A 13,649-nucleotide genomic window follows, 5' to 3' on the forward strand; every position below is an offset into this window, starting at 1 on the left:
GGAGGGGATGTGCCGTGTTCCCGTCAAGCCTGGTTTATGAAAGCAGGCGGGGGACCAGATTCAGCGTGTGGGCTGCCGTTCAGTTCGCCCAACGCTGTCTCGAAAATTCTCCTCCTCTTAATGTGGTTGATCAGTTGTGTTTCATTCCCAAACCAATGCGTGAAAATATTTCCTATCTGACCCTAGAAAGAAAACATTTTCTGGGTGGCTGAGTCGTTAAGCATCTGCCTTTGGCTCAGGTCATGATCCCCAGGTCCTGGGATCGAGCCCCACATCAGTCTCCCTGCCCAGCGGGAAGCCTGCTGCTCCCACTCTCTGTCCTCTTCCTTGGGTTCCCTCTCTAGTTGTGTCTCTCTCTGTCAAATAAATAAATAAAATGTTAAAAAAATAAAAAAGAAAGAAAGAAAACATTTTCTCACCTCTGAACTAAAATCATTTATTATAGGGACGCCTGGGTGGCTCAGTTGGTTAAGCAGCTGCATTCGGCTCAGGTCATGATCCCAGTGTCCTGGGATCGAGTCCCACATCGGGCTCCTTGCTCCGCAGGGAGCCTGCTTCTCCCTCTGACTCTTCCTTCCACTCTGTCTGCCTATGCTCGCTCTCGCTCGCTCTCTCTCTGACAAATAAATAAATAAAATCTTAAAATAAATAAATAAATAAAATCATTTATTATAAATTCCTGGCAGGTTTTCCCCCACAGGAACAAGGCCGGTGCACCAGTTAACAGAGCTCAGTTCCCCCTGCCTCCGGGGAGGGGAAGGTAGCCACAGGTGGTGTCTGGTTCCTTGATCCGACAGCTTCCAGGCCTTGTTTTGTGCATGTGCGAAAAACCCAACATAACTGCGCAGCTAAACGCCAAAACAAACCTTTCCTGCCATTTCCAGGAATACAAAGTCTGCTCACGTCTGACAGGCTTAGAATGGCTGGAGGTGGGGTTTCGTTCAGGCCGGACGGCAGGCTCACCACCAGCTGGACTTTTCTCCCCACCCCCTAGTACTCTTTGGCAAACTACACATTTATTTATTATTACCTGCTGCCCCAGCTGCTGGAGCGTAGCCTCACAAGGTTGGGGCACAGTCTATGACGTCTGGGCACAGAACGGGACACACAGATGCTGGCGTTATGCATTTATCAATTTCTTCCTGTGGTTTTGAGAAAAATGTGTTCTTATGTACTCTGAGTCTACTTATCAAGGGGGTAATAAAGAAAAAAACAGTGTCCCTTAGGGCTTACCTAAGTAAAATTGAGACCATCAGTCCCACAAAGGGGGTCATGGAGAGAATAAAAAGGCAAGGAACATACAGAGAGGCTGTATTTGCAACATTCGAGTTAAGTAAAGGATCAGTTACAGGATATGTAACAATCCCGCGAAGAAGGAAAAGATAAAAATCTGTCAGAAAAACGGGCGAGCGTCACGGGGAGACATTTCACAATGGAGAACCTACAGAGGGTCCATATGTTTCTGAAAAGTCCCCTCTGCTCATGAGTAATCCGGGATTAACATCTCACATCCACTGTTAAGGCAAAAATTCACAAAGCCCCAGGATGTCGAGTGGGGGCTGGGGGGCTGGGGCTTGTGCCCAATGCTGGCAGGAGGGAGGCTGAGGCTCCAACTCTGGAAGTGACGTGGCATTACGTGGAAAGCTGAACAGCCAACCCCTGCTGACTCAGCGAGGTCCCACTGGAGCCACGGGTCCGCATCACCGAGAGTGTCTCAGAAGCACACACCCCGGGGCCCACCACGGACCGACTGAGTCGAAACCTTCAGGGACTTGCCCACTGGCAAGTGCCCAGGCTGCCCCCCAGACCAGTTAGATTGGAATCTCTGGGGGGTGGCACCCCTGCATCAGCATTGCAAAACTCAGCCTCTCCCGGGGGCTCCTGGCTTGATCTCGGGACCATGCATTCAAGCCCCACATAGGGCACAGAGGTCCCTTTAACGAGCCTCCCAGCTAATGCCAACGTGCAACCACGGCTAAGAAGCTGCAACCGGAAATCTCTCCTATCACAAGAAGTGCAAAAATATGTGGGTTTTTGGTTTTGGGTGGGGAGAACAGCACAGGCAGGGGGAGCAGCAGAGGGAGAGGGAGAAGCAGGCTCCCTGCTGAGCAGGGAGCCCAATGCAGGGCTCGATCCCAGGATCCTGAGAACATGACCTGAGCCAAAGGCAGACGCTTAACTGACTGAGCCACCCAGGCACCCCCCAAAATGTTTAATAGCAAAATCTGAAAGAGAACCTAAATATCCCCAATCCCAGATCGTACACACAAACACACACACACACACACACACACACACACACACACACACACATTCCCACTCCAAAGGAATGCCTGGAATGACCAACAGGAAGCTTGGGACTGTGGTTCGGCTACAGGTGCAGGAGGAAAGGCCGTGTGATTGGAGGGGAGAGTGGTTTTCTACGACCCTGCTAACAGTCTACCTCTTAGGTTCAAGAGTAATACAGGTTTTCATTGTCCCGCACCTTAAATTGTGAAAATGTTTTGGGACACCTGTGTGACTCAGTCAGTTAATCAGCTCAGATCAAGATCCCAGGGTCGCAGGATCGAGTCCCGCATAGGAGGTCGCTGCTCAGCGAGGAATCTGCTTCTCCCTCTGCTGCTGCTTCTCTGCTTGTGCTCTCTCTCTCAAATACATAAAATCTTAAAAAGAAAGCAAGAAATAAAGAGAAGGAAAAAAGAAAAAGAAAGAAAGAGAGAGAGAAAGAAAGAAAAGAAAATATGTTTTATCCACTGTTTGGGATAAAGTTTTTAAAATGTTTTAAGAGGGCATCTTTGCCAGAAGTTCCTCTGCGATCCCTAAAGACAGAGCCAGCCAGCGCGGGGAGGGAGCAAGCCAGGGCCAGCCACATGGAAAATCACCGAGCAGAGGATACTGATTAAGCTGCCGTGCGGTGAGGGCATGGGCAGGCTAGACGGACTGTCTCCACCCGGAGCTCAGCAAGTGTGCTCTGTTGTGTTCTAAACCCAGACCCTGGCTCTGCCTCTAACGAGCGGGTCAAAGTGCCCTTTACCTCCTGCCAAGCATTTCTACCCCCAGAAGCTCACCCGATCCTCCCTGAGTGGGAGACTGGGTGGGAGGTGTGACGGCAGGTTCAGTGCCTGTGATTTACCTGCGTGTGAGTTGTCATCCCGGGTCACGCAGTTGCCATGGCACCCGGACTCCGTGCCCAGGGCTCTTCCCAGAGATCACCCTGCTGTCTGGGCCTGCGAAGGCTTCGGCTCCAGCTGGCGCCTGCCAGGACCCCCAACCCCGCAGAGAGAGAGAGCTCCCCCAACCCACGCCCCACTGGGGCCCGCCTGCAGATAAATCCAAGCTCCTTCATCTCTCCCAAACCCACGCTCAGTTCTCAGGAGTTGAAAACCCTGGTTTTAAAAGAACCTGTGGCTACTGCGTAGCTCAGGGGTTTTCAACTTTCCGAATCCCTGGACTTTGGAGAGGCTGTTGAAACTGTGCACCTTCCTCTCCCCCGAAAAACGCACACAAGTTAAGACTTCCAGAGTATGCCCTGCAGTTTCAAAAGGGTCACAGACCCCAAGATTCCTGCTAACAGAACTGTAGAGCGAGTATGGTGTTTCCTCCAAATATCAAAGTTACCTCGAGGTCATGCAATCCCCCTTCTGGTGCTTGCCTGAAAGGAGTGGAAGCAGGGTCTCCAACAGACACTTGTCCCCCCCGCGCTCCCAGCAGCACTGTTCACTCTAGCCAAAGGGAACACACCACCCAAGCGTCCATCACCAGATGAGGGGATGAATGAAACAATGTAGCATATATGCCTGCAAACGCGATTCAGCCTTGAAAAGGGATAAAATGTTTCCGCACAGATCAACCTTGAGGACCTCATGGGAGGGGAGTTTAGCTAGGCACCAAAGGACACATACTCTGGTCCTTGTGTATGATTTGATTGCTTCTTTGTGAGGGACCTACGGTAGTTGAATTCAAGGAGACAGGAAGAGGAACGGGGGCTGCCAGGTCTGGGGGAGGGGGATGGGGAGCTAGCATCTGGAGGGACAGGGTTTCAGTAGGGGATGATGGAGAAGTCCCGGAGACGAACGGGAGTGATGTCTGCACAGTGCAGTAAGCTTCATGCTACTGGGCTGCACACTGCAAACTGGGTAAAAGGGTAGACTGCTTGTTACCTACATCCCCCTCTGCAGTTGGTGAGGACTAGGGACAGGGCTCTTTGCTGCACGGCCATGCCCGGGCCCTCTGCCATGAAACATACCTAGCTGGGCCAGCTCCCATAGAACAGCTGTCTTCTCTGTGGAAACCCTGGTGGACGAGGCCTCAGGGAAGAGGTAACACAGGAGCCGGACGGCGTGGGGTGTGCTCTTCATAGGAATTCCCGCTGTTGGCTTTATAAGTCTTACACGTGAGGGGATGAGATGACCCGGGATGGCTGTCCTCTCCGGTCAAAGCAGGATTCTCTCAGGAGTGAGAGCATGCTGCCCAACGGGGTTCCGGGACCCATGACAGCCGCGAAGGACCTTGACCCACTGAGATACACCTAAATCCCAGCAGAGATGGACATCTGCAGACCTGTGTGCATCTCCAGCTCTCTGCCCAGGTGTGAACATCCAGAGGGGTAGGGGTGAAGGGAGGAACCACACCGCCCGAAGGACTTGGGAACCAGTCCACGTGCGGTCAGGATGTGCTGTGTATGATAAAACTGGTCACCACCAGCGCCATGCGCATCCTTGATAATGGGGACTCAGTGATGCACGGCTTGAATTAAGGACAGCCAAACCACGGGTGCTGGACACCGAGAATGGTGGCGGGTTTCCCTCTGACACAGTCGCTGCAATTATCCCTCCAAACCCATCTCATCCTCTGCATTATCTCCTAAAGATCAATTCCTAGCAGCTGAATGGTTAGATTAGACTCTCGGTACAAAGTATACTTCAGAATGTTTGTGGCTAATTTGGTGGGTTGACGGCATACATTTGTTTTTTATTTATTTATTTATTTATTTATTTATTTATTTATTTTAAGTTATTTTTAATTTTTTTTAAAGATTTTATTTATTTATTTGACAGAGAGAGCTCACAGGTAGGCAGAGAGGCTGGCAGAGAGAGAGAGAGAGAGAGAAGCAGGCTCCCCTCTGAGCAGAGAGCCCGATGCGGGACTCGATCCCAGGACCCTGAGATCATGACCTGAGCCGAAGGCAGCGGCTTAACCCACTGAGAGGCGCCCCATACATTTGTTTTTTAATATTTTATTCATTTATTTGACAGAGATCACAAGTAGGCAGAGAGGCAGGGGGTGGAAGGGGGTACGCAGGCTCCCCACTGAGCAGAGAGCCCGATGCGGGGCTCGATCCCAGGACCCTGGGATGACAACCTGAGGCAAAGGCAGAGGCTTTAACCCACTGAGCCACCCAGGCGCCCCACCGACGGCATATTTTTAAAGCACCTGTTTATCCACACCTTGACCACCCATCTGTGTTCTCGCCTTCGCGTGGTTATACCGACTTACAACTTCAAATGGCATTTGGCTACTCAAATCCATTTAGCCAGTAAAAATCGAGGAGTGATTACGGGCGATAATCTCCACAAATAAATACGGATGCCAACTTTGCAACTTAACACGGCATTCCATTAAATAATGACTCTTAATGGGGTGGGGGTTGGGGTGGATATATTCATTTGATTATTTGATTTCTGAAATACATGCAATTATCCCAGACAACACCCCTTACGACGTCTCTTTGTGTCCTGTGCTGATAGACTCCCTCGTCCGTTGACCATTACACACGTGTCTACACTATCTGTCATGTGGTTGATAACGTTCCCTGCAGTGTGTCACTAGCTTAGGCTATGTTTTTTACCACGAATGAATCAAATCTGTAAACTCATTCCGCTGTGGTTTTGAGCAATAATGATACCAACAATGTCAGCAAATACAGAAAACTGAAGCAGCGCATACTGGGGCAGCCCTGAGCTGAAGCAGGAGCCTGGGGAAGGCTTTCTAGACTCCAGAATCCTGAGGGAATGAGGCTTCGCAGTCTTCACGTTTCTTACCTGCAACTGTCTCTTGCTGGTAAAACATGTTTCTCTGTCATTTTCAAGTGCTCTGGCTATTCTTGGCCCTCTGTTCTCCCATGTAAACTTGAGGCTCACTGTATCAGGCTCCATGAAGAATTCTGTTGAGATTTGTACTGGGATCCTACGAACCCTGCAGCTCTTTTCTGGAAGGATTAAAAATGAGCTGCCTATCCATAAACATGGTATAGCTCTCATTACATCAGGTCTTCTTTTTTATTTTATCTTACTTAAGTATTTGGCACAGATAGGGAGACAGCAAGAGAGGGAACACAGGCAAGGGAAGTGGGAAAGGGAGAAGCAGGCTTCCCATAGAGCAGGGAGCCTGATGCGGGACTCCATCCTAGGACCCTGAATCATGACCTGAGCCAAAGGCAGATGCTTAACCAACTGAGCCACCCGAGCACCCCTCTTAAAACTTTTTCTCCTTCCCTCCCTTCCTCCTCCTCTGCCTCCCTGGCTTCTCCCAAACATAACCTCGGGTTTCTCATAGAACAAAGGTGTACCTCTTGAGCGAGGCAGAACAGTCTGTAAGCCCCAAGGGTTTCTTCTTCAACCCACGTGAAGCATTTTCTCATGTGCGACTTGCCCAGACGGAGCAATGGAGGGAAAGATGACAGGAGTAGGCCCCGTGCTCTGGTCCATGCATCCTTTATTCCATGACCGACCGCTGCGCCACACCGAAGAACAGCCCACAAACTTGCAATCCACCGCAAACCAGCTGTACAACAGTCTGAGGCTTACAGTACATTTAAGGCTTTTAAATTTGAAAAGAAAAATTCAAATCAAACCAAAGAACCCCCAACCCCAGACCCCCGCCCAAGATGAGTAGTGTAGCAATGGTTCCTCGGAGCAACTCCAGTGTCAAAACCCAAAGAACTCTTAAACGAAAAAGATCCATTTAGTGAAATTTTCATTACATAAATTCTTCAAAGCATAAACTCGTCATTTTTTTTTTGTCTTGGAAATGTTATAAAATTTTTCTGAATAGCAAAACATAGGAATAAAAACATATTAACAAAATGTATTCAATCATTTACATTACAAAGGAGGGATCCGCAGTTCATTATTGTAGCCTGACGAAAGAAAAGTACCATAAGAATTTATGCACAATCGGATTGCAAATATGTACAGTACTTTAAAAAAGCCCACAAGGAGGACTTCACGGAAGGAAAGTCGGCTAGGCTCCTCGCTACACCAACCAGACAATCAAAATATTAAAACTCTGTTGACTAGTAATAAATTTACACTTAAAAAAACCCCAGTTTCCTTTTAAGAATATCCCAGTCGTATTTGTATTGGTTCCAGTTGATGAAGCTGTTCACGACAATTTCAGCCCATTACCCTTCTGTTGATTTTGGGGGGGTTGGGGTTGGGGTGGGGGAGATCGGCATGGATCACGGAACTTAACAAAAGAATTTTCGCCGCCCTAGTGTTCCGGTTACACAGTTCACGGCTCCACAGGGGAGCGAGCCCATGAATCCGGAGGCTGAAAGAGAGTGTGTATCAAGTACTGAGAACACGGAGAGAGGCTGAGTCCTGCGGGAATGGACGGTCACCCGTGGGTATGGCTGGGCAATGGAGGCGAGCATCGTCTACACAGCAAGGGGCAAACCGACCGCACCTGCGTCTAGCTCTCATCTCCATTCCCGCCAGGCAGGGACGCTGGCTGTCACCACCGTTGGGCGCCGCACGCTGTGAGGCGTGGAACGACCTTGAGGGACAGAAGACAGGGGGCTTGCTCGGGTCTGTGACCGGGAACCCGAGAGGCGGGGACCTCCTCCCGCTGGTCAGGCCACAGCTGCTTTCCAGTTCGAGCATGTGCAAAACAGAGGACTCGCGTGTTCACAGTAAGTGAGGTAAGACCGCGGCGTCTCCTTCAGGAATTCGGCAGTTCGTGGGATATGAACTGTTTTAGTCTTTCTAGGTATTGTGCGTAAAGCTCTATGTCGTTGTGCCCGGCTCCCTCCACCCACAGGGGTTCCACGGCGCGGGGACAGCGCTCATACATGGCCAGGCCGTGGGAGAAATCGATGACCTCGTCCTCTGTACCATGAATGACCAGCACAGGTGAGGTGACTTTAGAGATCTTGTCAATGCTGCAAAACAGAGCAGGGGCAGGGAGAGAGAGGACTCCGTTAGTGACGCCCACGGACAGCGCATGTCCCCTCCGATGTACCTGACAGTAACACCGGGCCTTTTTCCCCTGGTTTTTTTAGTGATTCATTCTTTTTTCTTTTTCCCCAAATAACGTTTTCATTTTGAGGATAATTTTGGCTTTCCAGAAACGGTGCAAAGGTTAACAGAGCTCCCCTAGGCCCCCAGCCCATACCCCTGTAAGGCGAACACCGCACGTTGCCGGGACACGTCTGTCAAAACAGAAAAACCAAGGTGAGGGCACCGCTGTGAGCGGAGCCCCGCACGCGGCCTGGATTTTGGTAGTTTTCCCACAGACACCTTTGTCCTGTTCCAGGATCCAGACAGGAACACCACGCGGCGTTGGGGTACCGTGTGCTCGTTCAAACTGTTATTAAAAACAGAACTAAAGCCACCAGACCAACGGTCCAGGAACTAATCTTTCTGAGAGATTCACATTTGTGAGAGAGGACTCTTAAAAATAATGAACAGGCCGGAAGCTGACATGTCCGACGCAGCGGGAGGCTCTTCGGAGAGCCTGGACGCCCCACCCTCGGCCACCCACTCTGAGGTCTTCTTGGCGAGATCCCCTCAGCGTCGCCTCCAAAGATCCTCACAAACCCCGTCTCATAAACGCTAATGCCTTGTTTTCTCTGTAAAAACGGCGCTGCTTCGCTCGGAAACAGTGCAGTGCCAAGGTTGGCATCCAAGGGATCTCGGGTTGTTTATAAGAACGGACTCTATCCTAAAGGACGAATATTTGAGGGTCTCCAGAAGAATGTGCTGCCGGCTCTGGAAACATTCCCCAAGAGGACTCCGAGGCTTAAGCCTTGTTGGCAGGGCGTGCTGGCCACTTCTCCACGGGGCGGGGGTGGCGGGGTCGGGGGGAGACACCGCCTTCTAACCTGCAGACGGCGAAGAGCGGCGGACCTGGCCGGCTGTCCTTGCACCGAAGCCCCCACCTGTGGCTTCTCTTTCTGCGTCTGATTCCAGCCAAAACTACACAGGGCCACTGGCCGCCACCATCCGCGGGGACCCTGCCTCTTTCGGGCACGACTAACACGAGGAAACATCTTCCACAGACCGGGGCTCTGTGCTCCACATATGAGACCTCCCTGGATCTGCCAGGGCCAGCAGGGGACAGGACACCCGGCTCTGGGTAGCCGAGGGGGGCACTGGAGTCCGTGCTGGTAACAGCGACCTTGCATGAGGATCCCAGCCCAAGACCTCCGGACAATGGTCACAGAACCTCTATCAGCAACTTGTGACGCCACCCAGCATGTTGGGGCATCCCGGGGAGTGGCAAAACCTGACCGGCTGCGGGGTTCGCCAAGACTGAGGGGCGGGGGAGGCGATGAAACATCCCCAATTACTAGTCGTGTTCAGAAACCCGTTCTCCTGTTTGACGTTCGCGAGACGACTTCTGAGAACGCGGGAGCCCAATTATACTCTGTCAGAAAGTACTTCCTGCCAGGACGGCCTGGGGCTGGCCTCCCGCGGCTGGGCCTGCGAGGAGAATCTCGACGGCCCGAGGCCGGCATCTGACTAAATGCCACGGAGGGAAACGATAAGAAGCTACAAACCCGGTGCAATCCGGACCCCTTCGGCCCGGTCTGTAATAGTCAAAGGAAACGGGAAACCCCGTCCTTCAGAGAGAGGAACGCGGACGGAGACAATCCTGACAGTGGGGAGCCAGGGGCCCCGTGAGAGAACGGGGCTACGGAGTCCGGCTCACGATGAAGGTCAGGGGGACTGTTCCTGGTTTGCGAGCTACCGTATTAACGCTCCAGGGCACTGGGGGGGGAGCGCTGGCCTTTTGGGCAGTGTCCACACCCCTACGTTCATCCAATAAACTTGCCTCCGCCGGCCTCGGCGTCCTCATCTGTAAAACGAGCACTCTGCCACTTGACCCCTTCTCCCAGCCACAGGGAAGACCATGTGAGGCGGGGGGACCACGTAGCACCCCGCCTGGGGGATCAGACCAGCCGGGGAAAGGCCGGTTGCTGGCTGATGGTAATTAATAAGTTGCATTTAGTTGCCATGGCTGTATTTTAAGGTATATGCTAATTCAGGAGTCAGGAAACAACCCATTCATTTTGTTGCCACGGTAACTCCCAGCCTCGCCTCCCACAGACACACTCAACATCTCCCTCCCCACAACCGGGCGGCTCATTACCCATTCGGCACAAACAAGGCCACGTCCAAGCGGCACAGGCGCCCCACTTAGCACGCCAGCCATGCCCAAAGGGACTTCGCAGGGAGGTCCGCTTCCTCCTGGAGCTGAAGCTCCTTGCGTGCGGGGACCAGGCGCCCAGAGCCGAGGTTCACCCAGGAGTTACCAGAAGGCTTCTCTTTGCCGGAGGAGGACAGGCGGTGTGTCGGCTGATTATATACCACAGCAACGCTCACTGCCCTCGGGCGAGGGCAGAATGGCAGCCACGAGGGACTCGATCTAAACCCCGAAACCGGGCTTGGCTTGATTTCTGCGGGGGCGTTTTCCTACAGAAACGGCAACACGAGCCAGCCGGCCCTGCCCTTGACCACCTCAGACCTGCTTTAGCGACGCACAATGGGGAAAGTTTAGGGGGCAAACAGTTTTTATGGAAAACAGCGTCCTCGACTCGGATTTTTAAAAAAATAAGTAAATAAATAAGTAAATTTTCAAACAGAGGTATTCAAGGAACCCCTGGCTCTCTGCCTTTGCGTTTAGAGTAGGGCGATGACCCGCTTCCCTTCCGTCCGTCTACGGGATGCGCCAACAGCCGGGACGGGCCGGGAAGACCCAGCCAAGGGGCCTCTCCATGTGCCCTCCATGGGCGGAGCGGCCATGGGAAGAGATGGGGGGCAGAGCTCCTGGGGGTGTGTCCCGATACTAGGACGGTGGCCTGTTAGTGAAGCCTGCAGCTCTGCTCAGCTTTCCCCTCCCTGCGCAGTGTCACCGACCAGCGAAGGGGTGCTGAAGCAGAGGGTGCCGGCTGCCTGACGTGCGTGCGTGGACCCCTGAGTTGTGCATGTGAACCACTGAGTTGTGCCTGTGAACCACTGAGGGCCACGCCAGATGTTCCGCAAGGAGCTCTCGGCTCCCACCACACAAGCCCATCCGTGCACGAGCAAGTATGGGACGGTGCTTGCTTCCAGGAGACACGGGCGCGTTGGTTTTCATCGCACACGTACAGCCGAGTTCCTCATCCTGGGATGTTGGTTCGGGGGAGTCCTGCCATCCGGAAGAGTTCTACCGAGGACCCAGGCCCAGAGGACAAAGTCTAGGGCTGGTGGATGGGTCACCACCATGGCCACCTCCTCAAGGTGCCCGGCACGGGGCCAGCCGTGGGGCCGCACTCAGGAGAGACTGACCACCACGTGTCGTGGTGCAGCCGACCCTGGGTCACTGGGCATCCCGGTACCTGCAGCGGACGTGGGCGCTTACCTGGGGAACGCATCAAAGCAGTACGTTTTCCTGGTGTCCGGGAAAGCCACGCGCAGGCCCGACATCAGGGGCGAGTGGAGAATGACGGCCGCGCATTCATACCTCGAGGCCAGGTCTACCGTGGGGACGGTCCCGATGCTCTGGCCGTACAGGATGATGTTCTCGGGACTCACACCGTACCTGGGGAGAAATCGGGGGGAAATCGCGCCGTTAGCTAACAGACAGAGGACAGAGAGCGACAAAACCGTAACACCTTAAACTCACAAAACTCCCACGGCTACTGGATTAAAACGACACCGTCGAACTTGTACAATAAACGTGGATGTCACACAAACACACGTGAGCGGCCTGTCTCGGGACGAAGGGACTGGGATTCTGCCCTCCACGACGTTTCGTGGAAACGATGCACGCGTCACGTTGGGGGGCAGGACTCCGTGAAGTGAGTACATCATAAACCCCATTTCCTAGCGCCGGAGTCCTCTCTTCTCCCGACCTCCCCCTTCAGAGCTTCTCTGATAATCACCGATTTCAGGATTTCTGAGAGAAAAGCAGAAGCTCGTCTGGCAGATTGTACTATTTTTATTAAGAGCGCTTCTAGTGAGGTTTTAATAAAATATGAAAGGTATGAGCATTTATCGGAAAACGGTGCAGAGAGACGATTAATTTGCAGACAAGTGTGTTTTCTTTAGCCTCTCCGTGGGGCCAAACCACTTGGTGCCTCCGGGCCGCCAGCCGTCGCCCACCGGCTCTCTCCCGGTGTTCGGTTGGCCCCCGCCGCCCGCTCCCCGGGTCCCCCGCCCCCGCGGCCCCCTGTGAGCACAGGCCTGGGCTCTGGCCATGGAATCCAAGGGCAATGACAAGGGCCACCGGTGGGTGGCAGCTTCAGGGAGAAGGGAGTGATCCCCCTGCCGTGGGCGGGAAGCAGAAGGGAGTCACCGGGTGGGGGCCCGGCCCACGCGGAAGAATGCAGCAAAGGTGAAGAAGTCAGACAAGGTCAAGGGTGAGCGAGGACATGGGAAGGGGGCTCGGTCACGCGGCTGCAGGCTGCGGGCGTGCAAACCGGTGCAAGCACCTGGGAAACTCATCCCCTCTCATCTGGGAACGCCGGAGCCCGGAATCGACAACTGCACTTTGCAGCGTCAATACCTCCTGCAACTTCTGGCGCCACGTGACCTTTGCTCCGACAACAGCCGTGGGTGACAGCAGCTGTCCGCCGGTCACGGAGGGGACAGCGGGATCCCAGCCCAGCTTTCTCCCCGTCCAGCTCCCGGCAATGACATAGGGCAATGGGGGTTCTTGAAAGGAATCAGGGAGGGAATGGCTATTTCTGGCGGGGACACAGTGTGTTTATGGAGAGTTGGCATCTGAGCTGTACCACGAGGGGCAGACGGGACCCCAACACGTGCAGATAAAGAGAACTTCCTCCCCGGGCAGCGTCAGGAGCACACAGCACGGCACGGGAAAGCGTGGGAAAGCGAGAAGCAGGTGCGAGCCGGGTGTGCGGGTCGGGGGCTGCGGGGCTGATGTCTGGGGCACATCTGGAAGCAGCCGGCGTGCTACGGGTCAAAGCTTGTTCTGAAGATGAGCAGGGGCACGGGCGGCACCCCAGGGCAAGGTGACAGGAGCAAAGTTAATGCTCTGACAAGAGTCACCTTTCAGTGGCTTGAGGGATGGATGACAGAAGCGTGCCAAGGGGACAGGGGGACAGTCAAGGGACTATGAAGAATCATACGGGGGTGGGGGCAGGGAGGAGGGCGCCTGGGTGACTCAGTGGGTTAAGCGTCTGCCTTCAGCTCAGGTCCTGATCTCAGGGTCCTGGGCATTGAGCCCCTTGAACCATCGGGCTCTCTGCTCAGTGGGGAGCCTGCTTCTCCCTCTGCCCCTCTTCTTTCTCTCTCTCAAATAAATAAAATCCTTAAAAAAAAAAAAATCACACAAGGAAGAGAGAACAGAAGAGTACAATAAATTTAAAAAAACGACAGAAGACAGAGAGGCTCTGTCCTCCCGCAGACACAGGTGCGCAG

At 53.3% G+C, this 13,649-nt stretch overlaps 1 protein-coding gene across 1 annotated transcript in view; it reads right to left on the bottom strand.

The window, feature by feature from the left end:
* Nucleotides 1-6,697: 6,697 nt before the first annotated feature.
* Nucleotides 6,698-13,649, bottom strand: part of ABHD17C (abhydrolase domain containing 17C, depalmitoylase) — a 43,203-nt gene continuing 36,251 nt past the window's right edge. Inside the window, 2 exon segments of the mRNA XM_082736736.1 lie at nt 6,698-8,161; nt 11,626-11,805. Coding sequence (XP_082592862.1) covers nt 7,942-8,161; nt 11,626-11,805 — 400 coding nt within the window. The 3' untranslated portion in view covers nt 6,698-7,941.

This window comes from Mustela nivalis (assembly GCF_964662115.1).
Source record: "Mustela nivalis genome assembly, chromosome: 6".
Lineage (NCBI taxonomy): Eukaryota > Metazoa > Chordata > Mammalia > Carnivora > Mustelidae > Mustela > Mustela nivalis.